The sequence below is a fragment of the Acinonyx jubatus genome, chromosome C1 (assembly GCF_027475565.1).
Source record: "Acinonyx jubatus isolate Ajub_Pintada_27869175 chromosome C1, VMU_Ajub_asm_v1.0, whole genome shotgun sequence".
NCBI lineage: Eukaryota > Metazoa > Chordata > Mammalia > Carnivora > Felidae > Acinonyx > Acinonyx jubatus.
Window position 1 is genome coordinate 26843540 of NC_069381.1, and position 27275 is coordinate 26870814.

Consider the following 27275-nt stretch of genomic DNA (forward strand, 5'->3'; position numbering starts at 1 on the left):
TCAGGTACTGCTTCTGTTAGGACTAGGCCCCCTCTGGGAAGCTCCTGCTTTTGTAACAGCTCTGAAGCCCACAGCTGCCAAGATCAGGGCAGAGGAACATATTCTGTGCCATACTAACTTGCAGAGTGACCCTAGGAAAGTCATTCAGGATCCTTGGATTTCAGAGGGCAATCCAGGTTTGACACAAGACCCCTTGGTTAAAACAGATACTGGAATGTTTGGCTCAGCCTCCTCTCCCCATCTCACCACCTTGACCCCATATAGCTCTCTAGTTCCTGGCACTTACCCCTGCCGCTGGGCTCCCCTCATCTCGGGTCCAGAGGTAGCTGACTATTGCCTTATCATCTGAGGACTTGGAGCCATCCAGTTCTGCTGTGTCCGTGGGCAAGGTAATCACCACACTCCCAGTTATCTTGGCTACAGGTGGTTTGTTCATTTCTAACCAAAGAGACATCAATGAAATGACATAACATTCTGGAAAAGAAAGAATGCTTCTTCATGATGCTAATGGGGAAATTAACATCAAAAGCATTTTAAGGGGCACCTGGGTAGATTACTTGGTTAAGCATCCGACTCATGGTTTCAGCTCAGGTAATGATTTCACGGTTCGTGAGATTGAGCCCCACATCGAGCCTGTCATGGAGTCTGCTTGGGATTCTCTCTCTGTCTTTCTCTGTCCCTCCCCACTCATGCTCTCTCTCTCTCAAGATAAATAAACTTAAAAAAAAAAAAAAAGCATCTTAAATGGAAAACTGTTTTAATTGCCTATCCATGCCAGCAACTAACAGTGTAGTAGAATTTTTTGACAATAAACCAACTTTTAGTTAGTTGGGGGTTAGGACCCAGTGAAGACCAGGCTTCAGTTCCCCTCTCTCCATGCTAAATAAAACCCAGGCAGAGCCAGAGAGCTCATGATTAATAGTATAAATTTGAAGCCACCAGTGTCACAGGTCCTGAGACTCCAGTCCGCCCAGAGTGACATTCTTCTGACACCATACAGCAGAGGGAACAAGCATAGTTTTCTTCTGTGTCCTCCTAGCAGCTTCCCCTGGAAGGATTCCATCTCTTTGCTAGGGAAGCGCATGATGATTGGAAACAAAGGCCCAAACTGGTTTAAAGACCTGGAGGTTAGGTTTCATGCTGCTGATACCACAAATTCTCTTTACAGTATGGCCTAAAATGTTATTTTCTGAACATCTTCTTTTATTCTTTCCTTAATACTCTAATAGAGAAAAAGGAAAAAAAGACCTCTCTTCTCCTGCGCCACCCCCCCCCCCCCCCCCCCCCCCCCCGCCCCGCAGCTTTGTTTACTCAGGTGTGTATTCTCTACTGAGCTCAAGATATTGTAGCTGGAGGCCACCTGCGCATCTCCCATCAGCTTACAGCCCTCTCCCAAGGCCATCACGGGTCACGTGCCTGCAAACCAGAGCAAGCCAATCAATGCTCGCCTCAAGTTGGCCTCAGCTGGCTCACAGGAGGAGCAGAGCAAACTACAGTGCAGGCCAGTCATTCTAAGGTCTGACAGCAGGTGTCACTGCAGCTAGCAGGAGAGTCACAGAAACCCCAGGTCTCAGCAGCAGAGGCAAAATAAAAATGCAAAGGAAAAAAACCTAATTCTTTCCCTATTCAGTTGAGAAGGAAGGCAGGGGAAGGGTGACAAGAAATTAAAAGTCACCTTATAGGCACTCCCAATTAAAGGTTGTTTTAGAAAAGCACATAACAGGAGCCCCTGGGTGGCTCAGTCAGTTAAGCTTCCAACATCGGCTCAGGTCATGATCTCATGATTTGTGAGTTCGAGCCCTACATCGGGCTCTCTGCTGTCAGCACAGAGCCTGCTTCGGATCCTCTGTCTCCCCCTCTCTCTCTGCCCCTCCTCCCCTATCTCTCAAAAATAAACATTAAAAAGAAAAAAAGTTCATAACAGCTGCCCTTTCCCCCAACTTATCCCCCACCCCTTGTCTCTCATCAGTTTCTGCAGCCAAAAAAGAGATGCCTGATTCCTCAGTTATCTCACCCAGAGGCTGCACCAACCCAAGACAGGGAGGTACCTTCTTTGACAATGACATTCACAGAACTTTGGCTTTGCAGGTTCCTCTCATCTTTGACGGTCAAGGTAAACACGTAGGTTCCTACTTGTAGCCCTGTCACAGTGGCGACACTGCTGTTAGCATTCTCGAGCTGCACCCCATCGGGTCCCCTGGACAAAGATGGAAACCAAAGGGTAGAGTTGTACCTGTCTGCTGTTCTTCCATCCCTGACTCAGCAGGAGCAGACAATTACTGCCTCAGCTGATGCACAAACTATTGTTTCCCAGACCTTGCGAGGACATGTTTAAAAATATTACATCTGGACAGAGTGTCATTTGGCACCAAAATACAGCTACCTGCTGATCAGAAAATTCCATTCACCAGCTTTCAAACACATCTAGCCTTATCCTTTTTATGAGTTTCTAGAACATTCAAACTCTGCTATTCCAGTTTGTAAAAGGAAGAAAGCGCTCTGAGCAGGTCCCTGATCAAAAGAACGATTTCAGAGTGATGTTTCTGAAAAGCATTTCTGGCCCAGTAGTTGGTTCAGCTCTTGCCAGCAAAGAAGCAAAATGCGTTTCTTAATCATATGCCAAACTCCCTCCCACTGAAAAGTCAAGGAAAGGAAATGGGCCAAAGCTGCAGAGGAACTCTCAGCAAAACCATCCTCTTCTTAGCAGCTCTGAAGCAGAGCTCCCAGACAGGGGCCACAGAGGCCCCAGGACACCCTGCATCCTTCTTTCTCCCCTGTGGCCTCACAATAGCAGCCTGCAGCCGGAGAGTGAGCTCTGTGCCAACATCCAGGCACAACTCTGCACATACCAGAGAGCCCTTCTGTTCAAGGAGCAGAACGCCCCAGAGAGCTTTGTTTAAAATTAAGAGATGACCAAAGAAATCTGCAGTCTTCCAGGTTTTTGCTTTATTTTGCTGTTTAAACATATAATCTCTGGCCCTAGTCATCCCTCCTAAAACAGACTCTCCTCCAAGAAGTTACTCTAAGCACTATTTCTGCTATACGAATTCTACTCAAATGAAGGTTTATCAGCTGTCTTTAACAGTTACGACGCAAACACACTGGGCTGAGGAGGATTAGGTTCTCCACAATAGACAAGAGCTGAGGAAATGAATTTCTAGAATCCAACTCACCAATTGTAAAGTCCAGTGGTTTCTATAGTCAAATTATAGCCCCTTCCCACCCATTTTGAATGCCCTAGTCAGCAACAAAAACAAAAAAAAAAACTCAGTCTGTCCTTAGTTGCTACCTTTAGAAACTAAGAATGCTTTTTAACTCTTCCTTGGAATTCCTTTGCTTTCTGTGGGATCCTGCATACAATCTGAGTTCCATTTGTTATGGTTTAAAGGAGCTGAAAGAAACTGTGAGAACCAGAAATGGTTCGATTAGGTAATTCCAGCTTAATTAGTATTATTTTGGTTAGTGCCTTTGGCCTCTCACTAACATAATTGGTAAATGATGTCTTTAAGGAAACAATAACAGAGTAATGCTTTCATTGTGCAGATGAATTTTCAGTTCTCTTTAATAGCTGCTCTGCCCTATCCACACTGCCAGCCTTACCCAGTTAATTTTGAGCGACAGTATTTTTCTGCTCCATTACCCCTTCCATCCCGCCTCTCAAGTGTAATTAAACTATGCATTTCGGCAGATGGATTGTACCTGTAAAAGCACCAGGACCACAAAGTACTAACTGGGGACTAGCTGATGATAAGCATACTTTTTTCTTACAAAAATTATGTTATATCATTTTCTTAAGAGTTAGTTTAGATTGCTAACGTTTCTTTCTCAGTCACCAAGCCACCCCCGTTGCCCCCTTGGATAAGCCAGTAAGAACAAGTGAACTCTTAAAAGCAAGTGACATTTTGTTCTTCAAAGGTCTGGAGGCTGCATAAATAAGGGTTTTGTGTCAATACTCACTGTGTTTTCTCCCAGAGATATGAGATAATTTTCTGATCATCTGAGCTTTTGCTGCCATCCAGGGTTGTGCTGTCCACAGGAAGGGTCAGCTCCTTATCCGGGCCTGCATCTGCTTGTGGAGGCTTGTTGTTTTCTAGAAGACAGAGACACAGAGGTCAAAAGAAGGTAGTGTTGCTGGGAAAAGAGAGGAGCCACCGGGACATATGTTCTGGAAGCCATCAGGACTCTGCCTCTCTGCCCAGAGAACAATCAGATATTGTGGGTCAGGGAGCTCATGATGAATATAAGACTGAAAGATATAAAACTATTCTGAAAGAACATGGCAGAACATAACAAAGTTGTAATGCCATGCTAAATTTGAAATGTAATACTATGGGAGTTCAAATGAAAGAGTCTGAGTGATAAGATAGGGCTTTCTTGAGGAAGTGGGCTTTAAGCTATCCCTTACAGGACGTGGTAGGTTTTGGGATAACAGAGACTCTATCTGCTAGGTCCCCTCGAAGGCACGATGACTAGCCAAAGGCAAGGGCACAAGCTGAGGCTGTGAAGTACTCTTTCTCTCTAGCTCTGAAGAAAGCACTTGGAACGGACAAGTGAAGTTGCCAGGGTCCCCGTGGACTGGTGCCTCCCACTACTGCTGTGTAGCTCAGAACCCAAACCCTCTTCTCCCCTATGGTTCAAAGGACCAGCCAACAGAGGAGTCTGCGCTACAAGGTTGGAACTTACCAGGCTGCACAATAACAGTCACTTGAGCAGTGGCCTGCTGTCCTATCGTGTCAGTCACTGTGAGCTGGTAAGTGTAGTCTCCTTCTTGCATGGCAGAGAGCTGCAGGGTTGGTGTTCTAACACCCTGGATGTATAAATACAGACAAGTGGAAAAGCAGACTCCCAGAATCACAACATCATACAGTAAGTCCTACTCTGGTCTAAATGATGCACCCAGTTCTCTAAAGCTAGTGAGTGCAGCATCAAACACTGTGGGACATCCCGTTGAAAGTAAAAGGTTCCCGTTTCAAGGGAACAACCTTCCCTGACAGCAGCACTTTCAAATAAAGTCAGAGCTCTCCCCAGGGAAAGGAGTACAGGAAACTGTGCACAGATAACCAAGATCATCAGTCTTTATGACCCAAGCCAGAAAGAAGGCCATGAGCATATAATAAAACAACATGCTTTTAAAACCATGTTCTTCCTGCTGAGGCCACTCAGTCATCAGAACAAAGCTGCCTCAGTAAAACATGGCAACTCAAGAGGTTATGCAATGCCATGCTGTCCCCTTGCAGGTTCGTGCAGATGCTACAGCAGCAGAGAAACCGAACATCATATCTAAACAAAAGCCAGGTGAAATGTGAGCTTTAAGTCATGCCTCCGATTTGGAAACACAGTGTCAGAAGGAACATTATACCCAATTTAGGGCAATGCAGGAACTTCCTCTAGAAGAGTGAGCAAAACCTGGCAGCCTCTGGGCTGAATCTAGCTTGCAGGCGTTGTGTTTGGCCTGCAGTGTCTTAGAAGTTGGAAATTTTCTTTTTTTTTTAATTTTTTTAAGATTTTATTTTTAAGCAATCTGTACACTGAATGTGGGGCTCAAACTCACAACCCCAAGGCCAAGAGTCCCATGCTTCAGTGACAGCAGCCAGCCAAGCACCCCGAAAGTTGGAAATTTTCACATAAAGGTCTAGAATTCCATTTTCTCTTGAAAAGCTGGTCTATCTAGGAATATATGAGAGCATATTTCCATGTGGCAACAACCAGCTGGACCTGAGGCACAGATGGCCACCTCAGTCAGGGGTTATGTTGTATGATTAGCCAAAGGCCCTATTCAGTTTTACTTACGTTACCTGCCTGGTGACAGATCTAGTCTCTTCTTAAATATCTCCCGAGAGAAGATGCTCACCATCTAGCCAGGCAGGCTACTCCAATCTGTGGCAGAGCTCATTAAGATCTGCACCCTTGTAGCATCAGAGTAGACTGACTCTCTGGAACTGTTCTAGAACAGCTCCCCTTTTTCATCTCATCTTTTTCTCTAATACTAAACACTAAAGACAAAGATTTTGCTAATGTGTTCATTAAAGGCCCCTTAAATTTTCTAAGTTTTTTTTTTTTTTTTAATTCTAACCTTCAATGTTCTATATAAATCTGACTTTGGTAATTACAATGGGGCAAAAAGAAGCCTCCGTAGGGCAGCCAGCCTAGGAGCTCTGACTCCCCTGGGCAAGAGAAGGCAGAAGCCGCTCCCTCCTACCTGCATCTCCACCACTTTCCCCTTGCTGCTTGGGCTGAGTGACCACTCATAGCTGGTGATGCCATGATCATCGGTGCTCTGGTTCCCAAAGAGGATGATGGAGTTTTGGGGCAGGGTGATCACTTGGTTGGGGCCCGCATTGGCCACAGGGGGATAATCCACAGCTTTGTTCACTGTCAGGCTCGCAGTGGTAGAGCTGGTTGCTCCATCAGAGTCTACTACAGTCAAGCTATCAGGGCAGAGAAAGCAGTGCAGTCAGGGATGGGCTTAAGGAAGAGGAATGTATCTGAGAAGGCTGAAAACTGAGGCCAAGAAATACCAAGGCAGCAGGGGTACCAAATGGTAACCAAATCTTTACCCATTCTTCTTACAAAGACAGAATAATACTAAATGCTAACACTGACTGAGTCCCAGGCACTGTTCCAGGTGCCTTCTATCTCACTAAATCCTCACAACAGCTCTATGAAGTACTATCCTCATTTTACTCCTCACATAGACAAGGAGACTGAGGCAGAGAGAGTCAGGACCTGAATCCAGGCAGTATGTCACCAGCACTGTTCTGGCCCACTGCCCACACTGTGTGTTCTGTGTGCTCGGGCCTTCACGAGCATTGTCTGGTCTGGCCCACACAACAACCGTCAAGAGCAGGCATCCTTAATCTCACTTTACGGGAAGCTGAGAGAGGCTGAGTCATCTCCCCAGGGCTGTACAGTGGGCCAAGGTGCAAGCCCAGTTCTGTGACTGCAAAGCCCAGAAACCAAGCTTTAAGAACAGATAATCCCTTACAGGTGTGCTGTTTCGAAGGGACACATGCACCCCCATGTTCACAGCAGCACTATCAACAATAGCCAAAGTATGGAAAGAGCCCAAATGTCCATCGATGGATGAATGGATAAAGAAGATGTGGTATATATACACAAGAAGTACTACTCGGCAATCAAAAAGAATGAAATCTTGCCTTTGCAACTACGTGAATGTAACTGGAGGGTATTATGCTAAGTGAAATTAGTCAGAGAAAGACAAAAATCATGACTTCACTCATATGAGGACTTTAAGAGACAAAACAAATGAACATAAGGGAAGGGAAACAAAAATAATATAAAAGCAGGGAGGGGGACAAAACATAAGAGACTCAAATATGGAGAACAAACAGAGGGTTACTAGAGGGGTGGGGGAGGGGGGATGGGCTAAATGGGTAAGGGGCATTAAGGAATCTACTCCTGAAATCATTGCTGCACTATATGCTAACTAATTTGGATGTAAATTTTAAAAAATAAAATTAAAAAAAAAACAAATAAAAAATAAATAAAAATAAATAAATAAAAAGAACAGATAATCCCTGGCCCCTGAAGCTGTGGGGCTTAGAGGCATCCCAGTAAGTAGAGCAAGCTGACTGCAGCAGGCCCTCCTCTGTGCACACATTACAAGAAGGGGTGCCCCGGGCGGACAACCTCGAGGATGGACCAGGAGGGCTGGCTCTGGCAAGACAGGCGCCCGAGATGCAAATGAATTCTCCTACGCGACAGCCCCACAGTTTGTGCCAGTGTGAAATAGGATTTGCAAGAGAAAAAAAAAATGTTCATTTATAAGAGCAGGCTTTTACCTAAATGATGCCTTCCAGCTGAACAGCCTAAAGCTTCTCTTGCCACCTCCAAATGTGAGCATAAGCAAGCAAGGAGGTTTGGGTTCCTTCCATTTTGCTGACAGAAAGAGGAAAAGCATCGAAAAGACATGTCGTTTGTTTAAATCTCACTGCCAGCCACAGACAGGGCCAGACACCTGTGGGGCTATGCCCCACAGCCTCACCTTCTACCCATGGCCTGAAGGGGAGTTTTGGTATTAGAGGCTTTTAGAAGAAAAGCACAAAAACATCAGACAAACAGACATGTGCAAATCAACAAACATCTCAAAAAAGAAAAATCCACAGAATCTTTCCTCTTTTTCCAGTTTCCTTGTTGTTTTCACATTTTTTGTTTTGTTTTGTTTTGTTTTGTTTTAAACATATCCTATTTGTCTCCTATTTCAGAACAAAAGTAAGTTACAGACAAATGGCAAAGGGCAGCTACCCGTTATTCTTTCACCTCAAACAGTCCCGGGCTTCTATGCAAGGATACTGGACCCAATTAGCAGCTGACTACAGGGCCAGGGAAAGAGGCCACTGCCATATGAACATAGGGGAGAAGGAAAGGTGAGTGGAACCAAACAGACTGGATCTTAATGCTAATCAAACCCTCATCATTTCACAGATTGAAGGTTAGAAAAAAAAAGAATCACCCCCAACACTGCATCCACCCAAATACTGTGGTTAAAAGTGCAGACCCGAGTCCTACTGCCTGTGTGACCCTGGGCAAGTTACTTAACTTCTCTGTGCCTAAATTTCTTAATCTACAAAATAATAGGATTAAATGAGCTACTGCATGGGAAGAGCTCAGAACAGTACTCACAATAATTGTTCAAGAAATAGTAGCTATTATTGTTACTTTTTAAAAAAGATCAACCTGGCCCAAGCTAAATTTCATAAATGCTAAAGCTCCTATATTAGAAATCTAAGGTAAAAACCAACTCACATTTTCATTTTAAGCCAATGAGAAGGTTCCAACCCTGTTGAATGGCAGCTGCCTTTCAACCATCTGGTCTTGAGTCAATGAGAGTGCTAAGTCCTATTTATTTACATGGCAGGTGTTGTGCTAGGACATTTATCACTGTGCCTCTGGTAGTGTCTAAAACTTGACTCATCGCAGATCCAGTGGGGAAGACAGACACCCATGAATGAACTATTGCACCACGGTAGGTGCCACATAGAGGCACCAAGTGCAACAGTTCCGGGGAGAGACATATTCTCTCCTCTTGGAGGAGTCTCAGGACTCGTAGAAAACTGAGCAGGTCGCTAAGGATGGGCAGAACTCCAACAGATTGAGTAGAGCATTCAATGAACCATAAACAAAATATGTACAGGTCAAGTCAAGGAGTGGAACAGAATGAGCCCTGACCTGAGGGTTAGAGAACCTAGCTGAAACGTGTGACCCTAGAGAAGTTAGTAAATACACTGAGCCTCATTTTTCTCAGATGTAAAATGAGGATGGTATCATGTACATACAATGTTTGTATGATACTCACAAGTGCTCTGTAACATACAAGAAGTCTTGCAAACATAAAGAGGATGACTCTAGAGTCAGCCTCACACTCTTATTAATAACATCCTATAAAGTCGACACTAGTTCCCAGGACTATCTTTGAATCAAATTCTCTCAAAACGCCCCAAAAGATAAAGGTCCTAGAAATCATATTGAAATAAAACACTAGTCAAAAGTAAAGATTTTGAGATCTCATAAGTTGAGGGAACATTTACCAAAGGGAAGGGACAAGATAGGAGTAGGTAGTTTCCTTCTAGATTTTTCCTGAGAAAAGGCAAAGGAAGGTGAGCCATTTCACTTAATGACAGAAATCCTAAAAAAAAATGTTTGGAGATGTGCCAGGTGCAGCTTTGAGAAGGATTAACTGTGGTGGGTCCTGATCTACTATGCAAGAACATCTGCCCTAAAAACTTATCATTGGTGTGACCACAATCACCACAGGACTCAGAGAACTAATCGAGCCGAAGGCTGTATCATCAACTAAATCTACAATGACTTTGATATCTGTCAGAGTTACTCCTAGAGGAACATAAAACCCACAAGGGAAAAACACAGCCTAAGGTAAACTTGAAGGATCCTAATTTACCTGAAAGTGTAGTTCCCAGGGACGAGCTTACTTAGTTTTAATATGGCCGTATCTTCAGAAATCTTCTCTTCTCTCAGAGGTCCCTTAAGTTCTTCCCAATGGTACTGGACGATTTTATCATCATCAGTGCTTTCTTGACCATAAAGAAACATCAGTTACAACATGAAAGCACTGGGTCTCAGCACTTATCCAGCTTACACAAACTAGGGCAACTACCCAGAGATGTGAGGCTAGGAAAGCTTCATGAAATTACAAACTATCTCTCCAGAGTGTTTCTTCCCTAGGAGTATTGGGTCAGTCTGCCTCTCTATGAATATTCCACTGCGTAGTTATCCAAGGTCTCCAACACAGGCAATCTCTGGTTAAAATGCTACTGTATGAAGAAAGGAAAATCAGAAATTCTCAAACACGTGAAAAGATACTCAGCCTCACTTAAAATAAGAGAAATGCACATTTAAATTACACTTCAAGTACTATATTTTTCACCTACCCGACTGGTAAAGACCAAAGTTTCATAACACATATTATGGGTAATGGTGTGGGGCAAGGCCCTCTCGCAAGTCATGGTGGACTTATGAGATGCACCCTCTCCATAAAGAGTAATTTAGCACAATTTATCTTTGCCCTTGCAGTTCCTCTTTGAGGACTCTATCCTACAGGTATATTTGCACATGTGTTAAATGTCACGCTTACAAGACTATTTATGGCAACGTTCTTTGTAATAACAAAAGACCAAAAATAACCTAATGGTCATCAACAGAGATTGAATGAAAACAAGTATATAGCCATACGACGACATTATACAGCCATGTAATGGAAGGCTATGTAATCATTAAGAGAAAAAAAAAATGAAACACTATTTCATGTACTAACTCAAAAAATTCTCCAACCTACAGAAACAAACATTGTACATAAAAGTGTGTATTATGTGCTATCGTAAAGACTGTATACGTATTTTCATACATATGCATAGAATGCCTCTAGAAAGACCATAAAATAATACCGTTGATAGTCTGGAGGAAAACTGGACAGTTGGGAGACAAGGATGGTAGTGACTCTTCTCTTTATGCTTTTACTTACAATTTAACACTGACCTATTAAAAAATATAAAGTAAAATGGTACTATGTGAACCCTCTGTACTTCTCTCATAAGTGCTGCTTCTTGTTCTCCCTTCTCTCTTTGCCTGCTATTCTTCTACCCTCCTCTTCTCGCCAGTAACATAATGAAATGTTTAACCTTGCTAGAGATTCTTCTGCTCGTGCTCTGACTGCATCCGCCAAAAGCCGCTATTGGTGCCAAGACAATCAGTGTAATGGGGCCTTAAGAGGTCTCTAAGGAAACCAAGCAAACTCTGGTGAGATGACAGGCCTGAAACCTCTTTCACATGCAGCCAGGACGAGTGGCAGAGATCCCAGAGTCTTCTCATGTCATCCACCAGGGGACACTACTCTGAAGGGTACAATGTTAATGAGCCCGGCCGGGGCATGGAGCACATTCTGCGAGTCTCTCCAGGAGGAGGCTGACAAGAGCCTTGTTAGGCAGTGAGGGCTTGGGGAGAGCTCCTTAGTCAAGACCCTCAGTTACTTACCTTGCTATGAGAGGAGGGAGCTTTGTTTCCATAGCTAAAAATGGTGACTCTATCTAAGCAAATTTGAAAACCAGGAAGTTTCATACTAAAATAATGCTAAGTATATGCTTAATTCCATTTTCTTACCATCTCAAGAGAGCAGAAGTATTACTTCAAACAAGCCACATGGGGATTTTAAATGGGGTCTGTCTTGTTTTTTACTTCCTAATCATTTGCTTGAGATGGGTAGTCCTCCCATAACATGGTCAAGAAGATGGGCCTATACAGAATGTGGACACAGTTGGCCCTGAATCTTCTACCAGACTTTTCTATCCATAGTTCATAGTGAATGCTCTTCTAAAACATCACGTCTAGACAAATACTCACGGCTGCCATCAATGACTGTAGAAGTGGTTGGCAAAGAGATCTCCTGGAACTGTGGTGACACAATGGCAACAGGAGGCCGATTCTTACGAGGCTCTGCAGGAAAATGACCCAGAAGAAATTGGAAGAGGGGCTTTCTAAATTAGAGGAGGAGCAGGCCTATGTGAATGGATTATAAATCTGCTTCCATTACATAATTGATTTATTGGTTGCAGCATCACCAAATTAGAAAGTCACAAGACCAGGCTGCCATTCTACCATAAGATACCTGGAAGTGTTAAACCCTCTTCCAGGCCTGAAGATAGGCTCTGGTGCTGTCTTGTTCATGAAAAGTACTACAGCAGCACAAGCTGAGTAGAGGTGGATAACAAACAAGCTTTGTGCAATAAAGGCCTTGGCAAGCAAACTATTCCTTGGCACGGACTGTGCTAAAAAGACAATGGGAGATTTCTCAACCATCCCTGAGCTGATCGTGTGTGAGGTGACTAGGCCTGAGTGATGGGAGGGTCACAAACCACACTGTCTACTCAAGTGACTGTGAGCTAAAAACCCAATGGCCTTTTGAGAAATAATCCAATGGTCTTGATGTTAAACACATTTTTAATAAAGTGAAAGGACTACCTTGGTTACAAAGTTCAAGGAACAAAGAGAAAATAAAATCTATTACCAACAAAGGCAGAAAATACCATTTTCCAACTTCCCCCAAATTTCCCTGAAAATGCAAAACAAGATACTTTGCTACTGCACTGTAATTTACCAACGGTGGATCAGTTAAAAAAGAATGATGGGATTTGGTTTCCAAAGTGAAAGAAGACTGGCAAGGTTTAAATGAGGAATTTTGTGTGCAAAACCCGTATCTGGAAAGAGATCAGAAAGAGCCAGCCATTTGGCTGATTCTCCTTCTACATACTTCTCCTAAGCTCCTGGCTTTCTTGTGTCTCTTAATCACAACACATGGTCCTCTCTCAGCATGACCTACTTGGAGAAGTAATTCTCAGACAGACAGGCTATCCTTCAGGCCATACTGCACTGGGGGCCATGTGACTACTGTTTCTCCACCCAGCCAAATGTTCCAACTAGAACCAAAGTATATACTCTGCCACCTTAATCTTTTACTACATTGAACTAGGAATTGCCCAGTGAACATATTAAAAAAAAAAGAAAAAAAAAGAATGGGAAACAAAAACCCCTCAAGTCAAATCTCCCTCTCTTTGGGAATCCTGCAGAGGGAGCAATGGAGACTCAGCCACAGCTTGGAAACACATACCTGGTTTTACTGTCACGTTCACATAGCCTTCCCCATGGGTATTTTGACCATCTACAATCACTCTGAATTCATACAGGCCTGGAGTAAGCTGCGGGAGTGAAAGAAGACAACCACAAAGAACAGCAATTCTATGTAAAATAACACATATATCTGAACTTGCCATGCTGATACTGAACTCTCTTTTTGCACTGTTTCCAAAATGGAGAAAGTAAACTAGCTAAGGAGATGAAACAATGAATTATAAACTAAAAAACCATAGCTTTTAATGTGAATCTTATTACCAGCTGACTCTAGAACAACAAAAGGGAATTCAATATCTCTATACTCCCATTTTCTTTTCAGAAGAACATTAAGGGCTCAACCATCCTATTTCACAGAGTTATGAAATTAAAATCATCTGTGCAAAGAAAACCATTTTGTAAAACTACCAAATAGCTCCCAAATATCTGAATATTTTTCCCTCCTGATTTCCACTAACGGTATAAACATAATATAAAGAAAATCACCCATAATCCCACTGTCTTAACACATCAGGTAACTGTATTTTTTCTCCTTCCAATCCTTGACCACATATAAAAAAATAGTTTTTAAGTAGTTCATTCATTCAGCAAACATTTACTGAGAACCAATCATGTACTGGACGTTATCCTAGGCTTGGGGTTTAGAGATGAATAAGATAAGATTACTACCGTCAAGGAACTGGACTTTCAGGGTCCAGTTAAAATCAAGGTGTGCATCAAGCTTTTTTGTTGTTCTTGTTATTTCATGTCTTTTATTAACCCATATAGAATTCCTTGTCTTCCAGATTATTGAAGCAACAGGTCAGAAAACACTTACCAAAATAATGCCAAAGTGGCTAGTAATAAAAACTCCAGCACCACATTCATCTGAAAGGCACTCCAGATGAAGGTGATTGATTTGGCCATTCTCATCCACCTTATGGTATTTCAAGACAGACAGCTGAACCTTCTTTCTCTTATGGTTATTCTTCTTGGGAGTGGTGTAAGACTTCTTCCTTTCCTTCCTTCCTCTTTTTTTTTTTTTTTTTAAATGTTTACTTTTGAGAGAAAGAAAGAGAGAGAGAGCACGAGCAGGGGAAGGGCAGAGACAGAGAGGGAGACAGAAAATCCTAGGCAGGCTCTGCACTGTCAGCACAGAGCCTGATGCGGGGCTTGATCCCACAAACCGGAGATCATGACCTGAGCTGAAATCAAGAGTCAGATGCTTAACCAACTGAGTCACCCAGGCTTCTCTCTTCTTCCTTTTCTTAGCACCACCACAAAGTCGCAACAGAAGATGAAGAGTGGACTCCTTTTGAATGCTACAGTCAGATAAAGTATGTCCATCTTCCAGTTGCTTGCAAGAGAAGATCAGTCTGTGCTGATCAGGAGGAGTTCCTTTCTTATCCTGAATCTTGGCCTTTACATTTTCTATTGTATCCAAGGGTTCAACCTCGAGAGTGATGATCTTCCTCATATGGGTTTTCATGAAAATCTGCAACTTGGCGGTGGTTCCACTGCAGATGGTGGATCGGAAAGAGAAACCCGCATCAAGCTTTTTATTATTCTTTCTTCTGTTCATGTAACATGAACACTTTCGTCAGTATAACAGTCTTTTTAATGGTCATTTTAAAGCTACAGAATAGTACATGAGTGACTGTGTCATATCACATAGGCATTCCACATTGTTGAGTATTTGGGTTGTTTCCAGATCTTTACGCTGTGATGAACATCATTCAGACAAATGAGGTTTTTCCTTTCTTCTGAATTATGCTCTTTGAGAACATGCTAACTGACTAACATTTCTGATGTTTTTCTTCTTGTAACGCTTTTATTTCTTGGCTTTCACTTCTCTGTCCACTCCTCATTTCCTTCAGTTTCTTCTTCCTTCCACACCTTTAAGGACAACATTCCCCAGGATTCTAATTGCAACCTGTTTATTTCTTCACTGTATGCACTGTCTCTGGATGATCTCATCTATTAACATGGTGTCAGTGTCATTTCTTTGAGGTTGCTGTGAAGATTTATCTCTCTAGCCCAGATCTGTGTCCTGATCTCTAGTCCCTGATCCCAGCTACTTCCTGGACACCTCCACTCAAATGTTTCACAGGTACCTCAAAATCACTCTGTCCAAAATGATTTAATCATCTGTAAACCTCACCCAAACTTGCTTCTCTTTCTGTGTTCCTCATTTCAGTGAATATCACCACCGTCGCACTGACATCTACCCAGGTGCCTAAGCCAAAAGGCTAGAATTATCCTAGACTTTTCTTCCTCAACACCACCACCCAATTAATTGATCACCAGGTCTAATTGAGTCGACCTCCATATAATATTTCTCACATCCACTCACTTCTCTCTGTTCACATTGCCATCACCTTAGATTTCAACGATCACAGCACAGCTGTTAAAAGCAAGAGCTTCAGGAATGGAAAGTTCCAGTTCAAATCTACCAATTAATAACAGCATGAACTTTGGCTAAATCACTTAATTTTTCTAATTTTTAATTCTGTCATTTGTAAAACAGATATTAATACCTACATGTTGGGGTTGTTATGAAGATAAAATGAAATAAGTGCATAAAACAATTAGCACTATATCTGGCACATGGTAGGAACTCAACAGGTGATCTTTAAGTTTTATTTTATTTATTTAGTTTTTTGAAGTGCCTGGGTGGCTCAGTTGGTTGGGCATCTGACTTTTGATTTTGAACTCAGGTCATGATCCCAGGGTCATGGGATCAAGCCCCACATCAGGCTCTGCACTGAGCGTGGAGCCTGCTTGGGATTCTCTTTCTTTCTGTCCCTCTATCCCTTTCCCCCATTTATGCTCACTCTTTCTCTCTCAAATGAAAACAATTTTAAAAATAAATCTTTATTTATTTAGTTTTTTTTTTTTTTTTTACTCAGGCTATTACCATCTCACACCTACATTTTTCAACAGATTCTCCATTGGTTTCCCTGGTTTGAGTCTTACCTCCTCTAATCTGCAGGCGGGGTGATCTTTCTAAACTGAAAATCTAAATAAGTCTTTCTGCTGTTTAAAACCTTTCAAAAGCTCCCTAGTCCCTATGGATAAGCTTCTAAGTCCTCAGGTTGGTGTAAGACTCTGTGTGATCTGATCCCTGCATCTCTCTGACTTCTTTGTGCCACTGTTCTTCTCGTGCTAGAGGGTCCAGTCACACTGAACCACATGGAATTCCCTTTTTCCCACATTTTCCCTCTAATATTTGGCCCAATGGATATATTGCTTCTCCTGCATGGGGTATCTGCACTCCATCCTTTACCCAGCACTCCATCATGACCAAGCCAGGCAAACTCTAAGAAATCAAACTCCCCGGGGCTTCAATACCCCCTGCACCAACCTAGTGCATCCCCTGTTATAACTGCCTGCTTCTGCTCAGTATCACCCATGAGACTCTATTGTCCTTGAATGTGAAGATTTTGATCAATTCACTGGTAAATCTCCAATGCCTGACACATAACTAGTATACAATGAACAACGCAAAAAAGAGAAAGAAAGAAAGAAAGAAAGAAAGAAAGAAAGAAAGAAAGAAAGAAAGAAAGAAAGAAAGAGCATGCTCGGCCAAAGAATATGAACATTTTTATGGCTCTTAATAACTACACTGAATCTCAAAAAAGACTGAGCCAATTTACACAGTCTTGTGGCCGCAAAAAACTTAGCTTATCTCCCAAATTCTAAAATCCTTATGTTACCCTTAAAAGCTGTTTAGTGTATATTTTCAGCTATCACCACCATGCTTATACAGTCTTCTCACCATAAATGAACATTTGAGAGTCATACACTAACAAATACTGGATGTCAGCCAGACTTTTGGAGGATTCACTTCTGAAAGACTTCCTGATTTAAGTGTGAGCAGAAAATTTTACATTACACATTTTACATTACACATTTTAGAAAATGGTCAGCACCTCTTCCCTGGCCCCACAAATGAGAGGAGGCAAATTCACCTTGGATAGTTTGAGGATCTGGGAATGTTTCCCTTCCATCTCGCCACTGTAGTCTTCGGGATGAGTAATCAGCTGCCAGTCGTAGGTGTAGGTTTCTCCTATAGAAGGGCAGTTACAAAAATCATGAAAACACACACCTACACACAAGGAGGGCAGCCACACATCCTGCCAATAACAAATCTCTTTTAAATCTTGACAAGGATTTAGTTTTTAAGATTCCACCCCAAAGCCTATAGGGAAAACCAAACGTTTTGTTGAAAAAAGAGATTCTGCTGACTCAGCTACAGTCAGGGCTTCTTCTACTTTCTCCCAGCAGTGCTCTTTCCTGCCCCATATCCACCCTCCCATTGAGAGAGGCCAATCCTCCCTCCAAATACTGGGTTGCTCATGGTGTGGTGTCACACTGAAAGTACATGCCCTACCAACCACTATAGATGAACTTACTGGGAACAAAGGCCATTTTCTTGCAAAACTTCTTTTGCAACAAAGAACAGCAATGACTTCTAAATAACATGGTTCAAAAATAGCTTTTTTACAGAGTGCTAACAATGCTTGTCTCACTGAGGTCATCACACCCTGGTGAGTTAAAAGAGCTACTTCATTCCTGCTGAGCTAAATAACACACTGCAGAAGATGGTAGGGGATGGCCCATTTACAACAGGCCCCACTGAAATTAATTAAGATCAAATGAAGCATTAAATGGTCCTCATTTGTAGCTCAGACTATATGACTGAGTAGGGCAAGGACAGAATCCTGTTATCTAAATGGAATCCCTCCTTCGTGAAAGTGGTCTTAAATTTGGGGGAGGGAGAAACTAAATTCATGTCTGGCTAGGGAACGAAGGCTTAGTTTACATTACTACTCAAAAGGAAAAAAGAAAAAAAAAACCTCAAAAGCATAACAGAGAATGGCCAAACCTAATTCCAAGATACCCTTCATCTGAAGACCAGATTTTATTTTATAAGCCTAAGATACGAGATCTATTACTCTTCCTTCCTCCCCAAAATACTAGTTTTGTGTTGGCCAGCCGTCAGCCCTGCGCAGCTCTCACAAATGTATTATGCAGAAGTCAGGTTAGGTGAGAAGCAGGAAAGCAACTGCAGCAGTGGGACTGGTGCTAAGAGATGACATTTCTTCCAACTGTAATTGGAAATTTTTTTCCACACAGAAAACAGACTCACACCAGTTTGGGAACTGACAATTTTATAGTATCTAAGGCTGGCAATGCAATTTCAAGAAAGGACAATATTCCTAGGACAGAAAAGCTTGGGGGATGCATTATGCCTTACAGCCCAAAATTTGCCCAAGGGTAGGAACAACTGAGGATAGGTCTGCTAGACAGAATGCTGGTTTAAATGATTCAGGGCAGTGGTTTTCAAACCATGCCTCCGAACCCCAGAGAGATCCTGAGAGGCGCTTCAAGGACTGCCACAGGAGATGAGGGGGAGGAAGAGTAGGCAGAGCTGGTCCTGTTCATCTGTCCTCAACCTTTGAAAATCTGAAACCATTCATCTCATGTATCTGATAAAGGCTGAGCAACTCATGGAGAGGAGAGTTGAAAAGAATCTGTTTCTCGGGGTGTCTGGGTGGCTCAGTCAGTTAAGCGTCCGACTTCAGCTCGGGTCACGATCTCACGGTTCGTGAGTTCGAGCCCCGCATCGGGCTCTGTGCTGACAGCTCAGAGCCTGGAGCCTGCTTCAGATTCTGTGTCTCCCTCTCTCTCGGCTCCTCCTCCGCTCATGCTCTGTCTCTCTCTCTCTTTCAAAAATAAATAAAAACATTAAAAAAAAATTTTTTTTTAAAAGAAAAGAATCTGTTTCTCAACCTATGTGGTTTGGAATACTGATCTACAAGGTGACAGCACCACACAGACATGAACATGCAAACAGGGGTTAGACAAGAAGATAAGGCAGAACTCAGCTGCTTTTACAAAACAATGGAGGCAACCACAGCTCAAGGCTGTTCTCTCCTCACCTCCATCTTCAAAGGCCACCCAATTCATTCACCTTAACTTACCACCAGAGCGGGGAAGGAAAAAGCTTCTCTGGAGGAAGTTGGAATGAACTGATAATTTGAGGGCAGACATATAGAACAGAGAGGGCATTTAGGTTCTGGAAAAGTACTTTTGCATAAATATGCTATTTGGTATTAGGCCTATTAGAAAGCAGGACTACTGTACAGGACAAGAGTACATGTACCTAAAATGGGAGGACTCCAACCTGAATCCTAGAGTAGGACATTCTTCTTGACTCACCTTTAATGAGGGGAACATAAACCCAATGCAACCATTTTCCATCAAAGTATGCTTCACTACTGTCAAAGGAAGTTTTAAGAAGCGCATATATGTTTCTAAGTCAAATTCTGGTCTATCAACATATACTTCAAAGGTGAAAGGGATACTCATAGTATAAAAGTTTTCTTAAATACTGAATGAATCGTTCCCTAATTTATATATTTTATAAATCTGAATTTTATGTATCACATTGGGCTTGTCTTTTTTTTAATGTCAAATCTATATTAGCAGTAGTCTTGAATAACTTTTCTACAACTGCTATATCTACTATTTACTAGTTGTCTGGACAAAATAAATAGGTTAACCTAGCCTAAGTTTCTTCCTCTTTCAGTGGGTACAACACAACCTCAGTTTAATGACCATCAGCTATATGCTAGGCACAGACTGAAGCAAGTCCCTTGTATGCCATCTCATTTTGCCCTTAAAATAACCTCATAAAGTAGAAATTATCCTCATTTTACTAAATAAATGGAAACTTAGAAATAATTTGCTTAAAACCACTCAGATAATGACTGGCTGAGCTGAGATCTGAATCAGGCTTGACATCAAAGCCCATGATCTCAAACACTACATTACACTGCCTCTCGCATCAGATAAATATTTGTGCATGTGCACACTATATCCTGTTCTCACAGGTCTCTTGCAATGAGTAAATGAGTTAAGGTATGTAAACATCATTATAAATTAAAACATTATCCAAATGTAAGGGGATGTTTTACCTTCAAGTGGTTCTTGCAGAACAAATGCATTTAACTGAACTTCATTTTTAGGCAGGGTGATCTGGACACTCTTTCCAGCGGATACCACCAGCTCCTTTATAACTAGAAACAAAGAAAATATACAGGACATAAGAAATTAGATCCAGACTATCTCATTTCTCTCCCTCCTTTGGGGCCCAATTTGTTTTATAAATAATATTCTGCTATTTCCTTTATTTCCTCATTATTTATCTACTTTCTAATCCCCCTGAAATTTGATTCTGCCCCCACTTTTCTCCTGACAAAGATCTTTTGAGGTCATCAACAAATTGATCCTTAGCAAATCCAATAGTTCTTTCTCAACTCACATATTTACTACTGTGGCATCTAATAATGCTGACTGCCTTGTTATTAAAACTCTCAGTTATCATGACACCATATTGTTCTACTTTTATTCCTTGTTCTCTGAGTTTTTCTTCACTGTATTTTAACTAGTCTGTCCCTAAGCCCTCTTTATATAGTACTTTCCATAGAGTTCAATAATTAAAGTTCTACAGTGTCTCAAGGATCATCTTTATGCTAATAAATAACCTTCTAATAAAATACATCTGTAACATTCCTGGAAGAAATGCCAAATATTGATCATGAAGCTAACCTTAATAATTTCTTTCTATTCCAATTTCTACAACCATAGACTTAGGTTATTCCAAGAATCTTAACTGGTCTTCCCTCTGCTAACACTCCCCACTGTAATCTATTCTGTCTTCTTCAAATACTACCCCCACCATGTTACTCTCCTACTTAAGACCCCCCACTCCCACACCATGTTTGAGGCCAACTCCTAATCTGGCATTAGAGAACCATTATCATCTGATCACACCACCTCACCTTTCCTACCCAATTCTGCCTCAGCTGTATTCATTTTCCCTCTTGTGCTCCATACAAAACATGGTCTACTCTTGGGGACTTAGCTAATGTTACTTCCTTCAACTGGGCTATATGTTTTCTTTATTCTAAATCAGTACTTTGTTTCTAGCTTCAAGCCAGTCTTCTCTCCAAGAAATCTTCTCAGACCATTTCAGTTCAAACTTACCTATTTCCTGAACTACTTCAGCATTTCTGGAATACCCACATCAGCTAATAGCTATATACATACGCTCTTCATACTATTCAATAACTATCTCATACATGTCTAGGTTTCTCAACCTTGACATTACTGACATTTTGGACCAGATAACTCTTTGTTGTAGGGGGTGGGAGGAACTGTCCTACACACTGTAAGATGGTTAGCAGTATCCCAGGCCCCCACCCACTAGGTGTCAGTAGCAACCCTCCTCCATAATTGTAACAACCAAAAATATTTGCAGGTTATCGAGAACTACTATTATATAAATCTTATTTCTCTGACAATAATTGTCATTTGGCATGACACCTAGGAATTAGAGAGCTTAAAGCAAACAAATGGCTGGTCCATCCATATTTCAACACTGGGGGTCTTGAAACAAATGGCTGGTCCATCCATATTTCAACACTGGGGGTCTTGAAACAAATGGCTGGTCCATCCATATTTCTTAGAAAACATGAAATTTGAGATTTATCTGCTTGAGAGCACTGCACTTGGGGAGAAAGGAAATCTTCCTTATGGAAGTTTCAGCATTTAGACACCCTTAGAGGTTGAATAAGAATTCTCTGAAGTGACTTTCAGAAAGAGAAAGAAGGAAGGAAGGAAGGAAGGAAGGAAGGAAGGAAGGAAGGAAGGAAGGAAGGAAAGAAAGAAAGAAAGAAAGAAAGAAAGAAAGAAAGAAAGAAAGAAAGAAAGAAAGAAAGAAAGAAAGAAAAGAAAAGAAAAGAAAAGAAACCACTATACTCATAAAGAGTGTAATGGACAAAAATATAGCATTGCTCAAACCCTTCAAAATTACACCAAAAATTACAGGCATTCTGCCTGAATACAAAAATTACTTTAATACCTCAGGATTGAAACCCCAAAATTTCATGTTATACCACCATGAAAGAAGACCCTAGGAAATCAAAAATCAGCAAAAATTCATTTTCATTGGCTTGGCTTCACCCTGTTGCCTTTTCAGGGGATAAAGAATTAGTTTCCTTGATTAACCACTTCCTCCTAATACCTTAGAACAGCACTCATGAAGCACAGACTTGTTAAGGCAACACTCCTTATAAATTTCCTTCCTATGGGTTGCTTAAAAATAAAGATGCTGCTGAAATCAGAGAGACAAAGAACTGACGTACAATCAGACATTCAGAAGGCAAATAGGTACGTAGATCCAAAGGTCTTCCCACTGGCTTCTGTTTGTTTGGTTCCTTGAACATTACTTAATTGAATCTTGTGCCTTTTAGTCCCCAACACAGTGGAATCTGGCTCTGGGCAAGAGCCTCATAAATTCTCATAGGCTGGGGCCTGCTGAGAAAAAGGATGGAGAGCCCCAAGTCCTATGATTACAGATACAATGACAGGATTATTACTTTTTCCCTCTAATCCACAGCACTTAAAAGTCATGCCTCCCTCCTTTTCTTGCAGTAAAGGGGACACTGTGATCAAACGCTCTACTTTTCATATCTTATCTCCAAGGACAGAAGCAAAGGGCCTCACCTGGGTATGGTGCTGAGGTGCTCTGGAAAGAGGCCTGGGGGGTAGGGGTAGCATAACTGTAGGAGGGAGCCACTGGCAGAGGGGTAACAATCTGGATTCTCCCAGGGCTTTTTATGTGCTGAGTGCTAGGCGTAGCACCAGGATCCTCTGATGTCTCAGGCTGGACTGACACATTCTTTGACCAACCAGGAGTCTCCGCAGTCAGGACTGTGGTTAAGGGACTGGAAATTACACCGGCCTTGTGGACCTAAAGAAATGCAAACATTCGCTTGAATAGGCAAAAGTTATACAGCCAGTTTTTAGGTTATGTCTCATAAAATAATTACATGTTAAATGTTTTTATGAAAAATGCAAAACTGTCAAAAATATTAAAGAAACTAATCTCACCACCCAAACTGGTGTTCAAATGTTGTTGTCAGTCTTCCCAGTCTTTTTTACTATGCAAAGAGGTTTCCTTAAAACAAAATAGTCATAACCATTCTATGCATACTCTTTTACCTTCTTTTCTCAACATTTACATTAAATCTTTCTACAAATACTTCTTAAGCACTTATGGAACAGGGGCTGTGGATCCAAAATATAAATAAGACAGAATAGCTGTGCTCAACAAGTGCACGGTCTAGTGGGAGAGAGAACAAAAAACCTAACAAGCCAAAATGATAAATACACCTATAAAGGTTACACTGAGCCCAAAAAGCATGGTCTGAAGAGTACTTATCTCCTCTCTTGAAGAGGGAGCATGTGAAGGACAGTTTCAATAAATAAAGGCTTTTTCTAGAGGACAGTCCTAAGCTGAGTTTAAAAAGGTAAACAGTTTTTTACTAGAAAAAAGCTGAGGGGAAAGAGAATATAGGTACAGGAAATGAGATTAGCATGGCTTGTGTCGGGAGCTGAGAGTCATAAGCAAAGTGAGAGGCAGGAAGTAATGGAGGATGAGCTGGAAAGACTGTCAAGAGCCAGACTAAAGAAGACACATGCTATTTTAAGGTGCCAGGTAGTGTTGAGCAATTACAGTGTTGTAGACAGGGAAGTGACAAGGTCAGGTTTTTGTCTTAAATGGATCATTCAGGTTGCTGCATCATGTAAGGGTTTGAAGAACTAAGACAACAGCAGAAATACCACTTAGGAAGGTACTGCATTCATCCAAATGAGAAATGATGAGCGGCTACACAAAACTGGTGGTATGGATTTTTTTTAATCAACTGAATTGAAGTGTATTTTACAGAAAGTAAACTGCATGCTTTTAAAGTGTATAGGACTATGAGTTTTGACAAGGGTATATACCCAGGTAACCACAATCAAGAGAGAAACCATTTCCGTCAGCCCCAGAAGTTGGCTCATTCCCTTTGCAGTAAATTCCTGCCTCCACCCTCAGGCTCACGCAATCACTGATTTGTTTTCTGTCTCCATTGGTTAGTTTGGACTTTCTTATATTCCATATAAAATGAATCTATTTCTGGTCACGTACTATTTTTGTTTCTGGCTGCTTTCACTCAACATATTTAAAAAAATTTTTTTTTAATGTTTTTATTTATGTTTGAAGGAGAGAGAGACAGAGCATGAGCAGGGGAGGAGCAGAGAGAGGGAGACACAGAACCCGAAGCAGGCTCCAGGCTCCAAGCTGTCAGCACAGAGCCCGACGTGGGGCTCGAACCCACCAACTGCGAGATCATGACCTGAGCCAAAGTCGGACGCTCAACCGACTGAGCCACCCAGGCGCCCCTCACTCAACATATTTTAAAGATTCATCCATGTTATTGTGTATATCAGTAATTCCTTCCTTTTTATTACTGAGTAATATACCATTCTAGAGATATACCAAAATCCATTTACCCATTCATCTATTGATAGAGATTGAAGCGGTTTCCAGTTCTCAGCTCTTGTAAATAAATCTGCTATAAATGTTTGAATACCAAAGTTTCTGTTAACATGTGTTTTAATTTGGGGTAAATACTCAGAAGTCTTTATTGCGGGTTACATATAAGTGTATATTTAAGTTTATGAACTGTTATCTAAAGTGGCTACACCATTTTGCATTTCTACCAGCAATGTATGAGAGTTCCAGGTGCTCCACAACTTCACCACACTTGGTATTCTTGGTCTTTTTATTTTTCATCATTCTAGTAGTATCTCACTGTGATTTAATTTGCATTTTTTTGATGACTAATGAGGCTGAATATTTTTTTATGTGTTTACTGGCCAGTCATATGTTTTCTTTAGTGACATTCAAATCTTTGTCCACTTTTTTTTTACTTTATTAAGACATAACTGACATACAATAAACAGAACATATTTAAAGTGTACAATTTGACAAATTTTACTATATGCATACTTTGAAACCATCACCACAATCAAGATAATGAGAATATCCATCACTTCCAAAGATTCCTCATGCTCCTTTGTAATCCCTTGTCCCAACTCCCAGCCCCAAGCAACCACTGCTCTGCTTCTGTCACTACAGATTAGTTTGCATCTTCTAGTATTTTATATAAACAGAATCACATTCTATGTACTCTTTTTGTCAGCTTCTTTCACCCAGCGAAATTATTTTGCTATTTGTCCACATTGCTGTCTGTATCAGTACCTTTTCCTTTATGATTGCTGAGCAACGCATATATTAATATACCACAATTTGTTTATTCATTCACCAATAGATGGACATATGGGCTGGTTCCAGTTTTTGCCTATTACAAATTGACCTGCTATAAATATTCCTCTATAAGTCTTTGTATGCACCATATATCCTTTCATTTCTCTTGTGTAAATATCTGCAAGTAGAATGCCTGGTCATAAGGGAGATATGCCTTTAACTTTAAAAAAACTACCAAACTATTTTCCAAAGTTGTATCATTATATAGTCCCACCACTGGTATGAGAATTCCAGTTGTTCTACAACCTTGACAAAAATTGGTTTTTTTGTCTTTTTAAGTCTTTTTAAGTTTAGACATTATGGAGGTGTGTAATGGCATCTTATTGTTGTTTTAATATGCATTTTCCTAATGATTAATAAGTATCTTTTCATGCATTTATTGGACATTTTTGTCCCAACACTGTATTGGATTGTATGAATTCTTTGATGGGCTATCTGTTCAAATCCTTTGCTTTATTATTAGTTTTCTGATTAAGTTCAACAGCTCTTTATGTATTCTAGAATAAGAGCTTTGTTGGGTATTTAATTTGCAAATATGGTTTCCCAGTCTGTAGCTTGCCTTTTCATTTTTGTTACTGGTGTCTTTTAAATAGCAAAAGTCTATAATTTTTCATTCTAATTTATCATTTTTTTTCTTTTATGGTTCATGCTTTTAGTGATATGAGTTTATTTATTTATTTAATGACAAGATCACAAAAGGGTTCTCCTGTGTTTTCTTCTATAAGTTTTATAATTTGAGCTCTTACATTTAGGTCTATGATCCATATGAGATAATTTTTCTGTACAGTAGGAGGTAAGGGTCAATGTTCATGTTTTTTCATATCACTATCCAATTGTTCCAGCATCTATTTATTGAAAAGATTATCCTCTCCCCATGGACTTGCTTTGGCACATCAACTAACCATATTTGCGTGGGTCTATTTCTAGATGTTATTCTGTTTCACTAATTTAGTCTATCTTTACACCAATACTACTGCTTTGATGACTGCAGCTTTACACTAAGTCTTAAAGCTACAGAGTTTAAATCTTCCAACTCTGTTGTTTATTTTCAAGGTCGTTTTGACATTCTAAGTCCCAATCCATGAACATGATTGTACCAGTTTTCTAGGGCTGCCATAACAAATTACCACAAACTTAGTGGCCTAAAACAACAGAAACTTATTCTCTCACAGTTCTAGAAGCCAAAAGTTTGAAATCAAGACATTTGCAGGGCCACAATCTTACTGAAGGCCTTTGGGGAGACCTTCTTTGCCTCTTCCAACTCCCAGAGGCTCTTAGCATTTCTTGGCTTGTGGCAACATAACTTCAATCGCTATCTTCATCTTCACATGACTGTCTTCCTTGTATCTCTCTGGGTCCAAATCTACCTTTGCTTCCTCATGAAAAGACACCAGGCATTGGATTTAGAGTCCACCCAAAATAAATAAAGAATGATTTCAACTTAAGATCCTTAACTAACTACATCTACAAATATCCTATTCCCAAATAAGGGCAAATACTGAGGTCCCAGGAGGACATTATTTTGAAGGGAACACTCTTACAATGCGGTATTATTTCTCCATTTATTTAGTTCTTTACTTTCAGCGATGTCTTACAGTTTTTGGTATGTAGCTCTTGCACATATTTTGTTAAATCCATCCTTAAGTGTTTTATGTTTTTGTATGCCATACATTTTTTATTTTTATTTTTCTTAATGTTTATTTATTTAGAGAGAGAGACAGAGCATGCACACAAGTGGAAGAGGGGCAGAGAGAGGAGAGAGAATCCCAAGCAGGCTCCACACTGGCAGCCCAGAGCCCAACACGAGGCTCTATCTCACGAACCATGAGATCATGGCCTGAGATGAAATCAAGAGTCAGATGCTTAACCAACCAAGCCATCCAGGCACCCTGGATGCTATACATTTTTAAAA

General features: G+C 41.0%; 2 protein-coding genes across 10 annotated transcripts in view; both read right to left on the bottom strand.

Annotated features, from left to right (window-relative positions):
* The window catches only part of KIAA0319L (KIAA0319 like), a 96654-nt gene that overhangs the window by 17892 nt on the left and 51487 nt on the right, over positions 1-27275 (bottom strand). For all 9 annotated transcript variants that reach the window (XR_008293884.1, XR_008293888.1, XM_027059695.2 and 6 more), the window contains 11 exons: positions 22714-22960; positions 20121-20222; positions 17109-17206; positions 13139-13226; positions 11875-11967; positions 9920-10052; positions 6200-6428; positions 4684-4807; positions 3958-4090; positions 2049-2197; positions 287-438 (listed from right to left, as the gene is read on the bottom strand). Coding sequence is in view for 7 of the 9 variants with exons in the window: in XM_027059695.2 (XP_026915496.2) it covers positions 287-438; positions 2049-2197; positions 3958-4090; positions 4684-4807; positions 6200-6428; positions 9920-10052; positions 11875-11967; positions 13139-13226; positions 17109-17206; positions 20121-20222; positions 22714-22960 (1548 nt within the window). In the remaining 2 variants the exon portion in view is untranslated. The remainder of the gene's footprint in view (positions 1-286; positions 439-2048; positions 2198-3957; positions 4091-4683; positions 4808-6199; positions 6429-9919; positions 10053-11874; positions 11968-13138; positions 13227-17108; positions 17207-20120; positions 20223-22713; positions 22961-27275) is intronic.
* On the bottom strand, positions 13234-16682 carry LOC106973238 (ubiquitin-40S ribosomal protein S27a-like). Its single transcript, XM_053211297.1, has one exon. The coding sequence runs from the start codon at positions 14717-14719 to the stop codon at positions 13961-13963; it is 759 nt and encodes a 252-aa protein (XP_053067272.1). The 5' UTR covers positions 14720-16682; the 3' UTR covers positions 13234-13960.

Bases quoted from the DNA above. Each gene is read 5' to 3' on its own strand.
- LOC106973238 (XM_053211297.1), bottom strand. From the start codon at position 14,719: ATGAACAGAAGAAAGAATAATAAAAAGCTTGATGCGGGTTTCTCTTTC.